The sequence below is a fragment of the Palaemon carinicauda genome, chromosome 28 (assembly GCF_036898095.1).
Source record: "Palaemon carinicauda isolate YSFRI2023 chromosome 28, ASM3689809v2, whole genome shotgun sequence".
Lineage (NCBI taxonomy): Eukaryota > Metazoa > Arthropoda > Malacostraca > Decapoda > Palaemonidae > Palaemon > Palaemon carinicauda.
Window position 1 is genome coordinate 9,732,514 of NC_090752.1, and position 20,621 is coordinate 9,753,134.

General features: G+C 37.2%; 1 protein-coding gene across 1 annotated transcript in view; it reads right to left on the bottom strand.

Moving 5' to 3' along the window:
- LOC137621455 (F-box/WD repeat-containing protein 7-like) overlaps positions 1-19,698 on the bottom strand; it is a 38,809-nt gene extending 19,111 nt beyond the window's left edge. The window contains exons 1-8 of the mRNA XM_068351774.1: positions 19,485-19,698; positions 14,421-14,537; positions 12,967-13,911; positions 6,916-6,995; positions 6,203-6,362; positions 5,758-6,027; positions 875-1,054; positions 69-250 (exon numbers count right to left, since the gene is read on the bottom strand). Of these exons, the coding sequence (XP_068207875.1) occupies positions 69-250; positions 875-1,054; positions 5,758-6,027; positions 6,203-6,362; positions 6,916-6,995; positions 12,967-13,911; positions 14,421-14,528 (1,925 nt within the window). The 5' untranslated portion in view covers positions 14,529-14,537; positions 19,485-19,698. The remainder of the gene's footprint in view (positions 1-68; positions 251-874; positions 1,055-5,757; positions 6,028-6,202; positions 6,363-6,915; positions 6,996-12,966; positions 13,912-14,420; positions 14,538-19,484) is intronic.
- Positions 19,699-20,621: the final 923 nt, after the last annotated feature.

Below are 20,621 nucleotides of genomic sequence, written 5' to 3' on the forward strand. Positions count from 1 at the left end.
AGGCACCACCAATAAAATGGGATGACTGTCACATCAAGCCATTTGAAAATAAGAAAAACTTTACTTACTTGCTTCCATGTAAGTGCAAACACCTGACAGTTGAAGTGTGACCATATAATGTATGAATACAATCACCCGTCTCTGCATTCCAAACTCGAAGCATTCGGTCAGTGCTCCCACTAACTATGAGGTTATCCGACATCTGAGACGACCAAACACCACCCGTGTGACCAGTTAAAGTTCTCATGCACTGAAAACACAAGTATAAATTTATAAATGAAGTGAAAACTTGCTTATAAGAATTCAACCAATAAAGTTTTCATAATATTAGAAAGTATAATCTTGGGAAATAAAATGAAATTATGTTTTCATAACAAAACACTTTTTTTTTCATACACAATCACTAATAACACAGTCTAATTTTTTTTTAATCCTTGGCTAACTTAGGCACCACTGATTGCAGTGGTGATACTTTATTGAATTTCATGAAAAGCCAAAATGGATCTCACAGGTCTTCTTATACTCTGTCTCATTCTATGAACATTCTCATTATGAACAACTAGTCTTCTGAAAATATTCTAATGTTCTAAACATCCTTATTCTAAACTTACCAAACTTTGTAAGTACTTTTAGATTGGTATTCTTAAATCTGGGGATGATAAAACCTTAATGCATATGAAGCTAGATGAAAAGTAGTTATTAGTTCTAAAACTTTATGCTCAAAAAAAAAAAAAAAAAAAAAAAAAAAAAAAAAAAAAAAAAAAAAAAAAAAAAAAAAAAAAAGATAAAAGCAAATCAAACACATATACAAACAGTTATGACCATCCACAAAACATGACACACCCACTAAAACAAGGAAAACTCTGTATCTTACCTTCCCTGATGTGGCATTCCACACCTTAAGCGTGTTATCGTCAGAACCTGACACTATGGTATTACCAGAAAATTGGAGACATGTGATGACATGATCATCATGGCCCTTCAGCACCCGAGGTGGACGTAGAGGAGTTAATCGCCAGTTCATCTCTATTCTGTGCTGTCTCATGAATGCAGCCTGTAAATGAAAAGTAACTTGTGAGTGAGCAATCCTTTGCCTGCGTACTTATTGACTTTGAGCGTACTGCATCATCACAACATTTGTTAAAAAGACTTCTGATTCCATGTTCTGTAATAGAACTTTATTTAACCATTGCAGTTTTCTACTTCACTCATTTATGACTAAACATCTATAACCTCAAAGTAATTTTGCATTATAGACTGTACTGTGATAGTGCTCTCTTCTGTCTTCGTAAATAATTTTTTGCCCTCACTGTGACTCAGTTTCATAGGTTTGCATTACTTCTCTGGAAGTTTATATAATTTGCTTATATAATGATTAAAAAATATATAGCCACTGTACATGCCTATCTCATGCAGAATTCAATGTCACTTTACCTAATAGCATAAACCAATTCTCCTTACATAAACAAATTTTATAATTTGTATTTTTCTTAACTATACATACCAGAGTCCGTTAATACAAATATGTTATCAGCATGACTGGATATCAGCTGTTATAATCTATAATTAGGTGTTGGTAGTTACTGGCTAGTGGAAACCAGAACACAGAGTACCCACTTTGGGTGACAAGCAGTAAATGATATTCAATTTGATTTGTTCTAACAAAAATACAAATGTTTGTCCTTCAATAAGACAACTGGCTATGTACTAAGAGAAACAGTATGTACCAGGAGCAGCAAAATGTACTGGATCATACCCAATAATGAATTCTTTCAGTACGTAGCTCCCTCTAGTACTTGAGTCTCTTGGCACTTAATCCTTCATCACGAATGGGCTCCCACATGCCCTCTTTCTTCTGAGAATTCCCAATAGGAGATGACTGACTGGTTCACTATCCTGGGAAATGTCAAAGCACTTTAGCCCTGTACAGAATTGAAAGTGATGGCTCGTGTCATCCTCCTATAAACTTAAAGCATAAAGATGCGGCAGGTACTAGGCAGTCACTATCAGTTCCTGGTAGACGGTCAAGGAAAACCTATATCCATGTGGAGGATTCGTTTACAGAATGTAAGGTTATTACATTTGGCAATCCTCCCACTCATTTATAAGGATGGAGGAGAAACTTATAGGGAAAATTTATTTGAAAAAAAAGTTGCTCAATTATGTGGATCCCCTACGTCCAGCATTCAATCGAGTAAATAACGGAGCAACTGCTCCTAGAAGATAGGCGAAGAAAGAAGAAGTGGTGCCAGTCAATCTTACCTTTAATTTTAGACTTACATCGCGACCGAAATGTTTATTGTTCCGTGAAGGAGCTATCTACACGTTCGGATACACAATTAACACTAGGGCAAGGATACCAGCAATCAGGGATCAGAGGGTATACTTCCCAAGGTAATGGGCACAGAAGGTTCTGTCATCACCCTACTCACGTCTTTAATAATTGAGCCCCTGACAAGTTCTCCCTGAGGAAGGGGAAGATCCAATATCTTCGTGAGCATAAATCCAGGACGGTTCTATAGTCTCCTGGCCTACAGGGAAATGACATTTGATTATTTTAGGACACCAGAAAGAAACTGCATTCTAGAATCTTTCCTTTATTCCTTTCATTGATGCATAAGAAATCATAATGCCATTACTGAATGGGAAGACAATTCACATGATCCCATTTAATAACTTCTAGGGCCAAAATGAATGAGAACTCTATCAAGAACACCAGGTTCTAGATCCTCTGGGATATCATCCCCAAGACGGAAAGATAATCAAGTGAGCGCGCCATCCCTTCCCTTCCCAGATTTGTTTGTGTTCTGCAGATTCAATGGAGGAGAGGAGGTCCAGCATTGAGGATCATCTTGCCGAGACCAGAGAACTGTAGCGTAGATCGTACCACAATTTTACCGCAACAAACCAGAGGGAAAAGGGAATGCTGTTGCTGACTAGTAACTCTTCAAGAACTGCTAGATGGACTGCTGAGGAGCCACCCGTGAGGAAATAGCTTCTGTGACAGTGAAACTAGCCTACTCGTCAACACATGAATAAGTGTAAAGACATTAGTAATCCTACCTTAAGTTTTGAGGACCTCTGCGTATGTAGGTAATGGATTAAAACAGGGTGTTGTACGGTCAGTGATTCTCTCAATATCAATTGAAGATTATCCCATAGGCCATTTTCCGGCTGATCCACCAACGGATCGGGCAATCCCGAGAGGAGTAAGGGGGGAATGAGCGTTAGATAGTCATCTTCAATAATTAAACTGCTTCTGGATCTTATGCTTTCAGAAGCTAAGGGACACCAAGTGCTTTAGCCTTTAGAAAACAAACAGGAGAGCGTAGCACCATATGGCATGTAACAGCTTCATGCGAATGCCTGTCTTTGGTTAGAAAGGATCCATGCCAAAAATCATGCTAGCATAATGTGGTTTCTTGGTGCTTTTATGCATGCTATGATAGGATATAAGAAGTCACCAGTAACAATCCTTACCATACAAATGAGTATGGGTAGATCTCATATCCTGGACCAGACTCAGTATGAGAAGACCTAAGTGGTAGAACAGTCTCAGCGAGTTCCAAGATCTCTGGACCATGAGCGTTAAAAAGAAACAGACGACAGGAGACAAGTGTACAGTAGTTCCTTAGTGACTTGAAAGAAACGATCAACTGAAGAACGAGCATAAACTCTGATCATCTGGTTTCCGATTTTGTTGTTCCCTATTACGTGATTCCCGATCAAGCAGTTTACAATCGTATAATTTTGACGATGTTCCTGATACTGCCACTTGGTCGATACTAAGGGACATGAAACGCAAGGAATCTTGTCTTAAAGGAAGAATGTAATCAGAATATTCCTGAAGACAAAACACGACTACAAGGAGACCTCAACACTCATGAAAGGAAGATCTTGTAATCTGGAAAAGCGATAACAATCACAGGTACCTCTTTTACTGATATCGTGGACTTGAAAAGCTGGGACAAGGCAGTAGCCAGAAGTTACATATACAGTAATAACTCGACATAAGAGTGTCTCAACATAAGAGGATACGAGACGGTTCCCTATGAGGCCGCTAGGTGGCCGAGTGTGCGAGAGGCTATTCACCAGGACAGCATCGCTCGCTCTTTCTCGTTGGATCTCCGTCGCGCAAAGTTACATCCGAGCATCGGCGGTAGTGTTTGCATTTCTACGTGTTTTTTGCATTAATCAGTACAGAATTAAGTGAATAAGCAATGGGTCCAAAGCAAGCGAGTGCAAACAAGGGTAGTGAAAAGTAAAAGCGTACCATCCTCAAGTAGAAGGATGCTATAAACAGCACCAAGCTACGCAGTGATATTCATGACGAGATGGAGAGGCTTCTTTTAATATGGATAAAGGAAAAACAGTTGGCGGGAGATAGCATGACCGAGACAATCATCTGTGAAAAGGCCAGCAGAATCTACGATGACTTGAAAGGAAAGCAAGCAGCTGAGAGAGGGGAGACCTCGACGCCAACGGAAACCCCAATCGTGGGTGGTTAGATAATTTAAAAAAATAGACTGGGATACACTTGGTTGTGAGGCATGGGGAAGCATCAAGTTCCGACTCGAAGGCCGCGGCGGACTACGTCAAAACCTTTGCCTCAGTTATTGCAGAACAAGGAAACATCCTCAACAAGTGTTCAACTGCGATGAAACTGGCCTTTTCTGGAAGAAGTTGCCCAGAAGGACATTCATCATGGCAGAGGAGAAGAGACTACCGGGCCATAAACCCATGAAGGACCGGTTAACGCTAGCCTTGTGTGCCAAATAATCATTTAGCCATTCAGTAGACTAAAGATTACTGTCTCTAATATACATACAAATTCAATATATGGCAAACTATGGATAACTAAATCTGATGACTTATTACACCATGTGCATTGGTGTATTATGGAAACTAATATATACTTAAGATATAATTAGCATTAATTTTATTGTATCATCAAATTGGTTTTATTCCTGTAACACATATGTATTGGTAAAATAACCTCCCTGATCTAATTACTAATTGGTTGGCCTGATATTATGCTTTCTTTATGAAAATAGAATAAGACTAATTACATCGTTAGCAATATATTAAAATGTTGCAAAAACATTTCAAATATAAAAAAACATTCAAAGCTTCTACCAAGTAATTATATCATAGTTAAATAAAATAAGGAAAATTTTGACACGATTCCCATGAAGTTTCTCAGGCAATGGAATTCTTAATGGCGTTTGGTTTACATCTACTCTATTCTACTTGGTCCTCAGGTTATTTTGTTGTCTATTACAATAATGCATGACCTGGTAGCTAATGATAATTTTTTCCTGCTTTAAATTTGTATCATACAACTATAAATATACTTCAGAATAAGCATATTTCTGCCAGTAAAATGATAACAGTTGGGTGGACATATTTTCTATCTTATAACAAAAAAATTCAACAAAAGGATCGGATCAACATTTACAGATATGGTGTTGTTATGATATGATGACAAATCTAAAAGATTTAGGAATATTTTGCATTACAACTACAATGCAATGTACTGATGTAAGAGCCTTTGTATAATTGGGGAACAGAAAGGCAGGCTTACTTTTAATAAGAAAACAACAGTACTGTAAATATAAATACTAAACCATCCACATTAAATATTTTTATAATACTTTTTTGTATTCAGATAAATATTTTTAAAACCAATAAAATAAAACTTTTTACATCATAACAGTACCCATATAAAATCTAAATCAAGTTGAAAACTAGACTAACCTTGAATGGAGATACATGGCTGACACTAGTGCCTTTCCTCCGTCTACGATCCATGATAATCATATGATCATCAATACCCGCCTCTCGGCATTTTTCTCTCCATAGGAGATTATCAGCGGCTAATATATTCCAATATTTACATGTTTGAGCTGCCCTTAATAGGTCCTTTGGAGGCAAGAAGCCTAGCACATACAGCGCTAGTTCCTTTGGTAGAAGCGAGATGAAATCTCGCTGGAACTGGGGTAGAATAATCTGGTGGATGTGCCTGACCTAAAATAGAAAAGTAATTTGTAGGTCACGATGTATAGACAGATACTTTAGAGTTGAACAGATTGAAAAGATTACACACAGTACTGTAAATAACAAAATGACTAAAGATTACAATATAAAGAATGTGGAGACATTTCATTTCATGTCAAAAATATAAACTTCTATTGCTACTTACTTGATTTAAATCACAGACATCAATTAATGAATCTAACGCATGGAGCTTTTGTGCCGGCGACCATGTTTGATATTTTGCTAGCCAGGACTTGAGCCCAGCAGGAGGTGGAGATACCTTATGTGCTGCCAACCCGCAAACTTTTCTTCGGCTGCTTTCCCCTCTGAAAATAAATCTGAAGTTAATGAGAGATAAATATTTCTTAAATCTATCCTTCTATCCACAAACAAAAGTAAAAAAAAATGAGGGAAAAAGAAGGCTGCAAACCAATGCTTTCCAACCAGAAAATAAATTTCAAGTTATTGTAAAAGAGAATTTCTTAGAATTTATCATTTAAAAAAAAGTTTGATAAAAATAACAAAGGGAATTGTAAAACATATACTGCTCCTTAACCCTTTTACCCCCAAAGGACGTACTGGTACGTTTCACAAAAGCCATCCCTTTACCACCATGGACGTACCGGTACGTCCTTGCAAAAAAATGCTATAAAATTTTTTTTTTCCATATTTTTGATAATTTTCTGAGAAAATTCAGGCATTTTCCAAAAGAATGAGACCAACCTGACCTCTCTAAGACAAAAATTAAGACTGTTAGAGCAAAATAAAAAAAATATACTGCAAAATGTGCTGGGAAAAAAATAACCCCCTGGGGGTTAAGGGTTAGAAATTTCCAAATAGCCTGGGGGTAAAAGGGTTAATTCACCCATTTATACTTACCCACTTTCAACTGCTTTACATGATTTTTTCACCGGGCACACTCCCTTAGTGTCTGAACACACTTCAGACTTCCTTTTGATCTGGAATAAATAAAAAACATATACTGTACTGTTATTTTAAAGTTCATATATTGTACCTCAATTAATGACAAATGCAAAGGAAAATGACAATTTAAATTAATTTGTATTTTTCCTAACGATACAAATCTTGAGCTCTTTGTTATTATTATTATTAATATCATTTGCTAAACTACAATCCTCGTTAGAAAAACAGAATGCTATAAGCCCAGGGGCTCCAACATGGAAAATAGCCCAGTGAGAGAAGGAAACAAGGAAAAAATAAATATTTTAGAATAACGTTAAAATACAGGGTAAATATCTCCTATATAAACTATAAAAACTAACAAAACAAGAGCAAGATAGCCCAGTGAGAAAAGGAAACACGGAAAAAATAAATATTTTAGAATAACGTTAAAATACAGGGTAAATATCTCCTATATAAACTATAAAAACTTTTAACAAAACAAGAGGAAGAGAAATTAGATAGAACAGCGTGCACGAGCGTACCCTCAAGCAAGAGAACTCTAACCCGACAGTGAAAGACCATGGTACAAAGGCTATGGTACTACCCAAGACTAGAGAACAATGGTTTGATTTTGGAGAGTCCTTCTCCTAGAAGAGCTGCTTACCATAGCTAAAGAGTCTTTTCCACCCTTACCAAGAGGAAAGTAGTGCCACTGAACAATTAAAAGTGCATAAGTTAACCCCTTAGTGAAGGAGAATTGTTTGGTAATCTCAGTGTTGTCAGGTGTATGAGGACAGAGCAGAATCTTTAAAAACAATATGCCAGACTACTCGGTGCATATGTAGGCAAAAGGAAAGTGAACCGTAACTAGAGAGAAGGATCCAAGGTAGTACTGTCTGGCCAGCCAAAGGCCCCCATAATTCTCTAGCGGTAGTATCTCAATGGGTGGCTGGTGCCCTGACCAACCTACTACCTTAAAAATATATACATTCGGGGAAGCTGGAAGACTAGCCATAAGACTTTTTGCGAGGTTCAACTAACCCACCTCTAGTTAGCGAGGTGGAAGGGGGATAGTACCAGTTACCCCACTCTCACACACAAACCGGTGTTGTCTCATCACTTTTTGATTGCAGGCAGGACATGCAGGGGGGAATAGGTGATGGCAGACTAAACTTGTATAGAGATCTCAAGGTTTGTATAGTTAGGAAAAATACAACTTAATTTAAATTTCCATTTGTTTGAACACAAAATACAAACACTTTCGCTCTTCACTAGAGAAGATTCACTCCCAAGGTGGGTGGAAGTCCTAACCAACTGGCTGGCTTTTGAACAGGGATTTTTCCAGTATGTACTCCACACATGAGGGAGAAAACTTTGCTAAACTCTACATGCAATAGCACACTTTAGCGGCCTGAGCAATCTGTGATTGTGTGATACTAATGATTAGTTTAGGTAAGAATTCTCAGAAATGTAGGAATCTTTGAATCAACCATAGACGTTACCCAATCCCACCTTGCCTGGGGGTATACCGTGTTACACAAGGGGAATGGTTTTACCTGCAGAAAGAGGAGGCCAGCTTGCAGAGGACAATGGGTGCTGTTTCCTGAGAGGGGAAGATGAAAGACAGAAAGAACCAGTTATTCTTAACATTCATCACAGACTTAATCCCGGATAGGCTCTGCCCTCCACCATCTACTATTTGTCCATCAAGGAGCCTGAGGTGTTTAAGCTTCTAGTTGTGCTGCCACCACAGAGCCAATGGAGAAAGCCTCCATGTTCCTGTGGGTCACGTCTTGCAGGTGATGGTCAGTGAAGGTCGTCTGATGCCTCTACACACTCGCTTGTAGGACCTGTGTCAGTAGTTTTTCTTGAACAATAGGGACGTACCTATGCCCCTAACATCATGAGCTCTGGGTCGTCTTGTCTATGACCTTGTGAATCCAAGCAGAGATAGTGTTTTTGGTGATCCTCCTCTTGACCTTCCCGTGTTGACAAAGTGCTGACACTTGGGGGCGAGCTCCTGTAGTTCTGTTGAGGTAATACCTCAAACTCCTCACTGAACAAAGTAGCAGTTGATCTGGATCATCGGTTACATTACGAAGACTCCCAATGCAGAAGGGTCTGAATCTAGGATCGGCTACTCCCGGATTTCAAGTCTTGGTGACAAACTCAAGGACGAAGCCGAGCATTACCTCTCCCCATCCCCTTGAATGGGAGACATGATAGGAAAGACCATGGAGTTCGCCGACTCTCTTGGCTGAAGTCAATGTTAGCAGGAAAACCATCTTCAAGGTCAGGTAAAGATCTGATGCCTTGCATAATGTTCCAAGAAGGTGTTCTAACTTGCAACTGAGGACAGGTAAGCTCGAAACTCCATAAGAGGAGAGAACTCCAACAAAGAGGAAATGTTAACTCCTTTTAGTCTATAGGCGAGGGTCAAGGCAGAGCGGTAGCCTTTCACAGCTGAGACCGAGAGGAGATTTTCCTTGCTAAAAAGTATTATGGCTAGTCTTCCAGCATCGCCGAAAGGTAATCCCTATAAACAGCGAGGGTTTTATTGGTGTTGGAACAAATGGACCTAAATCTTTCTAAGTTATAAATATTCTGGTGACAAGTAAAATTCTCCAACTTGATGTTTAACCTACAAGATGTTACAAGAGATGCATCATAAAATATAAGTTTTTGAAAATACACTGTATCCTATATTCTAGATACGAAACATTGCCTTCCCATTGCCCGATTTTTCATACCAAAATAATCGGTCTTTACAACTGAGGGTTTGTACTTTATATGGATACATTACTTTCTTCTACCTCAAGTCAAACAGGGAAGCCTATTTTTAACATTTACAGAAACTTACTAAAAATTGGTCATGAAACTATAGGTAGCATAGAAAACTTTTGCCATCATGATTTTCAAAGATATAAAAGAATGAGCTCTCTCCTTTACTTGATACTGAATAAGATTTTAACCCATTTATGACCAAAGTACTGTATAATGTATATTAACATTAAGAGAAACACTATAAAAATATATGAGGATCAATTAAAATACTAAAACACCACTACAACAAACAAAACAACCAAACTATGATGAAAGTTTGTTCATAAAAACCATAGTAGTACATACAATATAGCAATGCCTATTACTGTATTGAGAGATACTTCTACAGCTGAATAATAAAAGGCCATGAGTATGCAGTGCAAAAAGTTAAGCTTCATAACACTGTATTTCACATTGAGGTACCGGCAACATTTGTTGTCTAGACTTCAATATGGATTTGTTATATAAGACCATACAGCACAACAAAGGGAGCAGGAGCTAGTCAGTGCCTAGGTGTAACTTGAGAACTCTGCAGATACAATGAAGTAATACAGTACTGTATGATATAACAAAATCTGAATTATTTGGGTCAGTCAAGGATTAGGCCTATAGTTTACTATTAGGCTTACATAAACATCAAAGGCTACCTGAAAGTTGAAACCTTTTAAACCTGTTATTTGTTGGGTGAACTGCACTTCAAAATAATAAAACAGTGCTTTTAAGAAAGAAAACCTTGGATGGCCAGTTGAAGAAGAAGAAGAAGAAATTGTATTGTATCCGACTATAGAAACCTTGAGCTCTATAAAGTGGATATTATTTCAGAAAAATCCTGAAACTAGTCAAAAGACTTTTTAGCAAAGTATAACTACCCTCCACTAACTAGCACGCACTGGTGAGATGACGTCACTTTTTTTATTGCAGGTAGGACATTTAGGGGGAACTAGGTGATGGAGGGACAGGTGTGTGCAAAGAGCTCAATGTTTGTATAGTTGGAAAAATACTAATTATTTCTGAATTTGTCATTTGTTCCAGCACCTAATAGAAACCATTCCGTTCAATACAGTGGGGAGACACCATTCAGTGGGTGGAAGTCCTGAATCAACTGGCTGATTTCTGACCTGGGGTGTGATTCTGTACTTTGCACGAGCTTAATACAGACAAAAGCCTCTCTCAGGGAGGTAATGTTGAATACCCTCCAGGTGAAGTGTCGTAGGGACACGACTGATCGTAGTGAACCCGAGTGAGGTTGTATGAGCAGATAGGAAAAGGAGAGAACAGTTTTCTCAATGCAGCTACAGTATCTCTATAAGCAGGAATAAAGGGTCAATGTGCTATTCTACCTGCTACCACTGCGGAGCTATTAGTAATCGACCAATCTCTGTCAATGCCCTTCTAAAATGAGTCTCCTAGTCAAACAGAAGGGGGAGAAACGCATGGGCATTCCCCTAATGGCGGAGGGCCTCTAAAAGAGGTGCCTGGTTACCCCATACTAGTTAACAGTACTTCAGAAACTTCCGGGCATGAGATCTTGGACTGACCTCTCGTCCACAACTCGTGCCAGGGTCAGAAAGGGAGAGGAAGGTCCCTTGAAGCCAAATATCTAAATCCACCTGGTCAGAATGACTGCTAAGAAGTTTCCTTGAGCGCACAGAATCGGGTCGCAGAGGCGAGTCGAGTGGTCTCACATATAATTCCATCTTCTAATGGCTAAACGGACAGCACTCGCGAAAAGAATATCTTTGCCCAGATGTTCTATGGCTCTATGGCATGCCAAGAATACCTTTGTCAGGGTATACTACACTATTGTGCTTAAAAAAAAAAAACAACAACAACAACTACGGTGTTACAAGAAGGGAGTTGTTGGAAGAGATTAAGAGCCAGCAACACAGATAAAATCCAGGAAAACTTGTGTGGCACTACTGATAGGTATTAGAACAGCTCATGGGTCATGTGTTGTGACAGGTGAAACCCCCCCCTTTCTTATGAGGTATCCTCCAAGGACATAGAACATGGGGAAGGTGGACAAGGTGCCTGCTTTGTAGTAGTGCTACTGCACCTGGGGTATAAAGGAGGCTCACTCCTCCAAGAGGATTTTGATAGCTCGAAAGAAATGCATGGGGTACCCGGAGGAGGGTTACAACATAAGGTATTTGGGTCAGTCCGGAGACGACCCACCTGCTGAACTGCCATCAACCGTTCTGCAAACTAAGGAGCGCCCTTCGTAAACAAAGGACATCCGTTGGAGTGCTTGAGTGAGTGCTTCCTTCCCTTCTCTAGTGTAACAAGGAAAGGAAGAGCACAACCAAAAGACCTGTCGTGTCCCTTAGAGATGATCGCTTTCATTCAAGGGACGTACGCTTTACAAACTCACTCTCGCTTACTACAGAAGTAGGGCAAACGGATAGAGTGGGGTGTGTCACTAAAGCGACGGTCGCCAGTGAGTGCGACTGATGACCCAAACCATCTAGTCTCTCCCGAGCCAAAATAAAAAGTGACGTAATTTCACCGGTGCATGTGTGACCGGGTAGATGGTCTACCCCTGCTAGCTAGCGGAGAGTAGTTATACCATGCTATAAGTCTTTGAGCCAGTTTCTGCTTTCACTGAAATAATATCTACTGTAAAGAGCAAAATTGTTTGTATTAGGTGCTGGACCAAAGTGCATTTAGGAATCATATAACATCTTACTCCTCTAAATCATAAAACCAACATCTTGAAAGGATTGAAGTCTTGTGAAACAAACCCACTTTTAAATCTCAATGCTCAAAATAACAGCAGTAATTACTTAGAATCTTATTTCTATTATACAATCCAGTATTAAGAGTATTTAGTTGTAGCTAAATAGAAAATGAAAACGAATGAGAAGTGCAATAAGGAAAAATAAGCCAGCCAAGCTCACAACAGTGAATGTAACAGATCTTTGCAAAGATCACAGCTTTAACTTAAGCTATCCTTTTCCCATCTGTAAAGTGACCTATCCCTGTCTCCAACTAACAACTTACTGTAATTGTCTTTAAAGATTAACTTTTAAATAACTCCCAATACTGACACCTTGGATGACTATTAAACAGAGTGAAATTCATAAGATAAAAATTCCTGATTATTTATACACAACATATAAAGCTTAAATGATAATACCATACAGTACTAATTACTGATTAACACTGTCGCACTTATTATAAAACGACTGAGGACAGACCACCAACCTGTTTTTTATCAGTATGTGGTGACGTGGGGGGATCGACTGTCATGTAATCATCCGAATCATCTTCAGCACCCCCTTCTTCCATTTGGCCTTCTTCCTCCTTATCCAGTTCCTCTCCTTCGAAATCTTCTTCTTCTGAATCCTCTCCGTCCGTGAGCTGCTGAGATGCCAAGGCTTGAATCTTGATAGGTAACTCGGGGGGCACATCCTCATGAGGTGTGTCAGTGCCCAAACCTCCACTCACAACAGACCCACTACAAGTATGATCGCTTCTGGCACTATTGTTATGATATAGATGTGAATCACTGTTCACCTTTACTACCGGTCCAGTATTTACTAATTCATCACTATTCATTATAACCACAGATTCATCTTCATTGTCTTGATTGCCATCGTGTTCTAACAAACGTACATCAATAAAATCATCCTCATCACCATCATCTTGTTCATTCAAGTCTTCTAAACAACAATCACAAAAATCACTTGTGTCATCTTCCTGGACTACGTCATCTTCCACTTTATTCTTTAGCTCATCGACTCTATTTTTCTCAGTTTTTACATCTAATTTCACATTGTCCTTAGAATTTTGTTCGGTTTTAATTATGACACCCTGCGTAACACAAGGTTGCTCCACAACGCAGTCCGTGCTTTCCGAGAGACTTAGCTCTCGGGCACAGATGCGCGTAGGCTTCACAGCCTGACCTGAGGCACAAACGGTGAGATTCCCCAAACCCTCCCCAGAATTGTCTTCTATCTTCCCTAAATCTCCACGGAGTCTGACGTCCTGAGATGCCCGCCTAAGGCTGCGTCGATATGTATTGTGCCTGGTGACAGGTGCACCACCAGGAACACTGCACACCAATACACCTCGGTTTTGTTCTAATAAGCTCTTGCCAATCCCTGGGACCAGGAGGAGGTCATCAATGTTGTTGAACTCTACTACAGACTGTAAATCAAATGTTATTTATTAAAATCAGTTCAGAATTCAAGTACTACTACATAAGCAATGCTCAATTCAATGTAACTCTTTGCACAATTATTGCAATTTCAAAATAGGAATGAAAAACCATGTGAAAACTAGGTGTTGACATTAAAAGTTATAACATTGCTTAGCAACTATAAATTTCAAAGACCCATAGCAAAGATCACCACAAGATATAAACATTATAAAAAAACATTACCATTCATTAAGATTTTTTCAAGTTTCTTAATAATACAGTACTAATAATACAGTACTAATAGACCTAAATTAGTAACAACTAACCAGGAGCAGGATACAAAATCATTTGATAGATAATTGTGTAAAGAATAGATAAAATATTAGTAATAGTTAGCTCACCTAGATTGATATAAGAAATGGCCTATGTATAAAAATAAAAATGTTTTAAACTATCCATACTGCTACCTGGCAATGCACCATCAAATGACACTAGGGCCACTCCCATGTTTACTTACAGTGCGAGTGGTGACAATGGCCTCAGCCTTTGCTCGGCCAACGCCCACCAATGTCTCCAATTCCTCCACTGTAGCAACATTGATGTCCACAACTCGATCACCCATCATAACATCATTCTGTGTACAGATAGATAAAGGAGGGAATTAACATGAAGTTCACACATGAAAAGCTGCAAAAATCATCATCATCTTTTCAAGAAATAAAAAGAAAAAACAAATAACCCGGTTCATGTACTATTAAATCTTGCTTCAAAAGTCATATACGTTATATTTCCATATAACTGTAGATATTCTATATGAAAGGCAAAAAATGTTAGCACGGCCTATACTAAGATACCAAGTCTTTATGCTCAAATTTTATGTCGGAAAAAAAAAATACTATCATGTCTTAGTTTCAAATTCACCATGTTCAAGACAGAATTCTGCAGTCGAACGTTAAAAATCAACCAATAAATCTTATTAGGATACAACATCTCTATATCGGACACTTTAAAAATACCTAATTGCTCGTAAAATTAACTAACTACTATATTGAAACCATCCTTTCACTTTAAGCCTTTCTGTATGGTAGAAACTGAAAATTGTTTACTGTACCAGTATTATGCTTCATATCTGAAATAACTGAAATTTATGAAACCTATAGTAGTGTCATGTGATTTTTTTTAATATACGGTAAGCAATATTTCAATCACACTACACTACATAATTTAAGCAAGCTTACCCCTCAAGCTACTATGGTATGCACATTTTAGCAATCCATTTCAGAACTAAGGTCAAAGGATCCATAACAAAGACCTAATTCATAAAAAAATACTGTCATAAAATATGCAATGGGGGTAAATTTTCCTATATGGTAACTAATGCTGACCCATATGCATTTTTTTTAGGCTTTCCAGAATGTCCAGATGAAGAACTAAGCAATGCAATATTATCAAAATTTGACACTCACACTAACCATGGATTTGTGAAAACACATTCAGTATGCATAAAGAGATGCAAAAGTGGAACGGCCTACAAACACAACCTATATAACAGTAAAAATTACTATAGCTATAAACTGTTTTAAAAAGACCACAGAGTTGTGCACACCTACTTTCATTAGGGCTCATCTTAAGGTGAAAATTAAAGCAAGGTACATCGTAAAAAGCATTGGTATAAACCGTAATAAAGACTAAATGAAGTCAGACCTAGATATAAGAGAAGTTTCTCTCATCTCTCTCTCAAAAAAAAAAAAAAAAAAAAAAAAAAAAAAAAAAAAAAAAAAAAAAAAAAGTGTAATCTCTCCCTTGATATGGACAATCAATAACAGGCCACTTAAGCTCCACATACATCTAACGGAGTTGATGAATGCAGTAGACCTAAGTGGAGGGGATGAATAAGCATGAGGCAAGAATTGTCAAATTTACTTTACGTCAAAATAAAGAACAAAGCTAAATTATGGGCAGTTTGACTGTATCTAGAATTTGTGTCGGGTGTTTCATGATTTTTTCTAGATATGTACTGTACTAGAATTCCTTACAGGAGAGATTCCCTAGGACCAAAAATCACTCTAGAAATAATTCAATTACAGTATGAAATACTGTACAGTACTGAATTTCCAAAAAGGGAAAATCCACATATACAGCAACTATTGTACTGACTTAACAAAGAGACATGAGTTTGTAGAAGATTAAGTTTAAATCATTCATAACCTTTAAAGTATGAGTGATAAAACCACTGATTTGAATACAATAATGTTCATAACACAACTTAATTTTAAAATTTTCTTAATTAACTCTTTTACCCCCAAAAGGACGTACTGGTACGTTTCACAAAACTCATCCCTTTACCCCCATGGACGTACCGGTACGTCCTTGCAAAAAACTGCTATTTACATTTTGTTTTGCATATTTTTGATAACTTTCTGAGAAACTTCAGGCATTTTCCAAAAGAATGAGACCAACCTGACCTCTCTATGACAAAAACTAAGGCTGTTAGAGCAATTTAAAAGAAATATACTACAAAACGTGCTTGAAAAAAAAAATGCCTGGGGGTTAAGGGTTGGAAAGTTCCAAATAGCTTGGGGGTAAAAGGGTTAAGATAATATAAGTAGAGTACACTTTCTAAAGGTTCTATTAATATATACCCTGCAACTACAGTCACCCGAATTGCAAGGCCAAAGCGACGAGCATGAAAATCATCACTAACCATAGCCTTTACTAAGTCAGGATATTGAAAAAAGGAGAAGAAATAGAAGGGCTTACTTTTACGATATGTGTAACAGCTGGCCAATAAATTATAGGAGCAAGCACATAGCATCAAATCACCAGGTAGATATAACAAATGTTTCCCATCATGACCTAACCTAACCTAGTACAGTAAATAGTGTACAGTACACCTTAATCCAGGTAATTAGAAGGGTACCTAGTAACTAAGGTATCCAGCTAAATTATGTCCTACTACTGTGTCCTTCCTCTTTGCAATCAAACCTTATTAATTTAAGCCAGTTATAACAATACATTAGGTTAAGGTCAGCCAAGCTTATTTGTTTTTACTTGTTTTGGGTTTAAATCCAACCCTCCACTGAAGTCGAGTGAACTACTTCTCGGGCGGGTCCATATTAATCATCGAACGAAACATTTTCATTATAACTTACACAATTCTTTGATTGTAGCATCTTCCAAATCATATGATCTTGTGAAAAGTAATGTCTTTAATTTCTTCTTAAATTCAATTGCTCCCTTTAAGTCCTTCATTTCAGTTGGCAGTTTATTATAATGTCTAGGCGCACAGTAGCTAAAAGCCCTTTCACCAAATTTACTATTTGTTCTTGGTTCAGATAGTCTATGTTTGTCACTCATGTGTCTTATGTTAACATTTGTTTCTAGTTCTAGTTTATTCAGGCATTCTTTTAGATATTTTGGTTCATTTTGGTTCAGTATCTTAAACGTTAGTAAGAGTAGCTTGTATTCAATTCTCGCTTTTACCGGCAGCCAGTGTAATTTAATTAGTGCAGGGGTAACTCTTTCCCTATTGTGCAGTCCTTTTATTAATCTAGCGGCTCTGTTTTGTACTCCCTGAATTTTCTTCAGCTGATAATTTGGTAAACCATAGAACAGTGAGTTGCAGTAATCAATTCTTGAAAATATGTGGTGATTAATGAGTATGGCCATAGATTTTTCATCTAAGTATTTCTAATTTTTTCCCCCCCCCCGTACACATTTATAAATGACATTCATCAAGTTGCGCTATATATTCCCATAACAAATGATGAGATTAGTTTAAAAGCTAGTCTTTGTAGTTGCAACAAAATCAACACTATCAAAAAGTAATTCTGATTTACCCTAACTATATAGATTAAAGCATTAAAAAAGATAAACCTTTGTAACCATAAAGCATTTTTCCTCACTACCAAGATCACAAGGGAATTAAAAGCCGAAATAACAGAGCCTTGTCCAAACCTTTGCAGTCCAGCAAACGAGATCACTATGACATGGATTGTAAGTGTTCGTTCTCATTGGATAAGTTTTCAATATTATACAGAGGCTCATATGAAAAAGAAATAAGAATAGCAGAGTCAATTTTTATAAAATCTAAGAAACCATAACTTCACAAGGAAATTTCTAGTTTCTCATCGAAAAATACCTGAATATGCCTTTTCCCATTCTAAATTTTACTTTTTTTACGATATTTACGTACAACTTACTCTATATTGCGGAGCCTTTGTAGTTTGTCGGGACAGAGTGAAAAACCACATATTACAGACACAAGAACATCACCAAACCGAATGTTTCCTACCTAACCTAGGAGCCGTATCCTTATCTTACCCTGTCCCACCGAACTACATTCACACCGTGATCGAGATATATATATATATATATATATATATATATATATATATATATATATATATATATATACTGTATATATATATATATAAGAATGTTTGGCGTTGTAATTCTCCAGTTCCTTATTAAACCGAGGTTCCCTTTCATCCATTCAGTATTGGATCATAATAATAATAAATGATAGTTAAAGCCAAGATACCAGTTCAAACTGAACATGAGATCTAACTAGATACATTCTTAACACTTGGTCAAATGTGTATTAAATAAGAGACAGTATCATATAAAAATATTGAAACGCAATGGGAAAAAAATAGTTGCTTATTTCATTTAAGACATATAGCACCTTGGGACAAAAGCATTTCTTCCATGTGCTTGAAATACTATTCAAACAGTAACTTAACTATCAATGAGAATATACACAATGCACAAAATGTACAATATTTTTACTTTTTTCCACGTTTCGTTGAACGTATCAGAAATGGCAAGGGATTAGGGCTATTGGTGGTACTGGGGTTTCCGAGCAAAGCAAAAATTAAGAAGGATGTAAACAATAAGTTGGGTTAAGTTTACTTAGGATGTGTTGCTTTAGTATATGAATATCTCCTGATCTGACGAGACTCAAAGCTAATGATCTAGAATTAGATAATCAAAAATTAATTAAAAAAGTTAAACCAACAAACATTAACTCAAGATGTTTAAATGGCCACCAAACATGAAGAAAAAATCAGCCTACCCTACCAAAATTAAAGTTATCCAGTAAATAGCTATTACTACTCAATATATATCCAATAACCCTCTAGCCTAATATGCAAAGTCCCACTCAAGTCGGTCTCATTCCTAGGCTTGGGCCATATTAGGCTTTAAGTATCCTACACAAAGGAGAGACTGCAATGCTTGAATCCATTGTTCTCCAGCCCTAAATAAACGTAAACTATTCTAGATATTAAAAATAAAAGGAAATAATACAGAGATTCCTTAAAATAAACATGAAACTGATAAAATTATTGTTATTTATTATTATTTACTTCTCGTAAAACACCACGTAGCCAAGATTCACTTTCCTTAGCCTAAAATGGGTATACCGAAAAGAAACGTGGGAATATGGAAGATTAAAGTTTCTACGTAGAAGCACAATTAAGGAATGGATAAAATACCTAAATGCACATGATAAAAGGGCTTAGCAGAATCCCTAAAAAGAAAACGAACTAACAATGAACCGTCACAAGGTTATACGTACTTTTTGGCCTTTCACCTCCTCCGCCACTTATAGCCTTAAAATACAACTACGGAGGCACTTCAGCGGGATGCTTTTCACACGATATAATGTGGGTAATTCCAAAAAGCGCGAAATACTCCGGAGGGTTAGATTTTACACCCAGATTTGACGGCAGCACTGACGAGGACCTGCTCAAGAACAATCACAACAAAGTCGCCATCTTGGATTTCCGGTGACTCGGCTTAACTAATAGTGTTGGCGGGGCATTTAAATGACTTTATTGCTATTTATCGTTAAAAGTCCATTTATAAAGGTACACAGTACGATTTAACACCATGTCTTACTCAGAAACAATGTTAGTAAGGGCAATAATAGGACAAATCAGGTATTTTACTTCTTCTTCGCTGGGAAAATAGGATCATCCACGTTTCTTTTTCATGCTTCAAGATTTCATAGCCCAAGGAAATGAATTTGATTGAGGTTTAAATACAGAGAAATGGGATATTAAGTTAGTATAATTGAATAGGAATTTATTCGTATGATATATTTCAAACAAATGTTACAATTAATAGAACTGTATATTTTAGCCTAGTTATAAAAATATACCAGTAAAAATAATCGACACATTCATTCCAAAAAAATTGTAAAACAGATAAAGGACAAAAGGGTAAAGTCAAAACGTGAAATAATTGTACATTACTTAAATGTTTACATTCAACATTCAGAACACAATTAAATAGTTTGTAAGAATGTGGAATTAAATGTATTAAAAATTAAAGCTAATCCAAAACATTAAGGAAACACGTGTATGGTCATTTAGATAAACTTCGATATGCATGGGCACATATTTCTGTATATTCATAGTTGCAAAAGGCAAGGACTCATATTAATTATTATGAACTATTTTGCAGATTTACTATAACACAGTATTGGGGTATTTTATTTCCTTGTTCTACCAGGACTTTTTAAGAACACCTTCCCAATCTTGGTGATCTGGTGGAAAGTAGGCCTACTCAAAACAATGAATCAGTCTGGCTTTTTTAACTTTCTCGGAGATATACACCCTTTAGGCTAAAATGAGTAAAGAGTAGGCCTAAGGGACGATACGAAGGAGTCGCCCTATTTTAAGTAAAGGTTAGATACTGTTCCTAGATAATG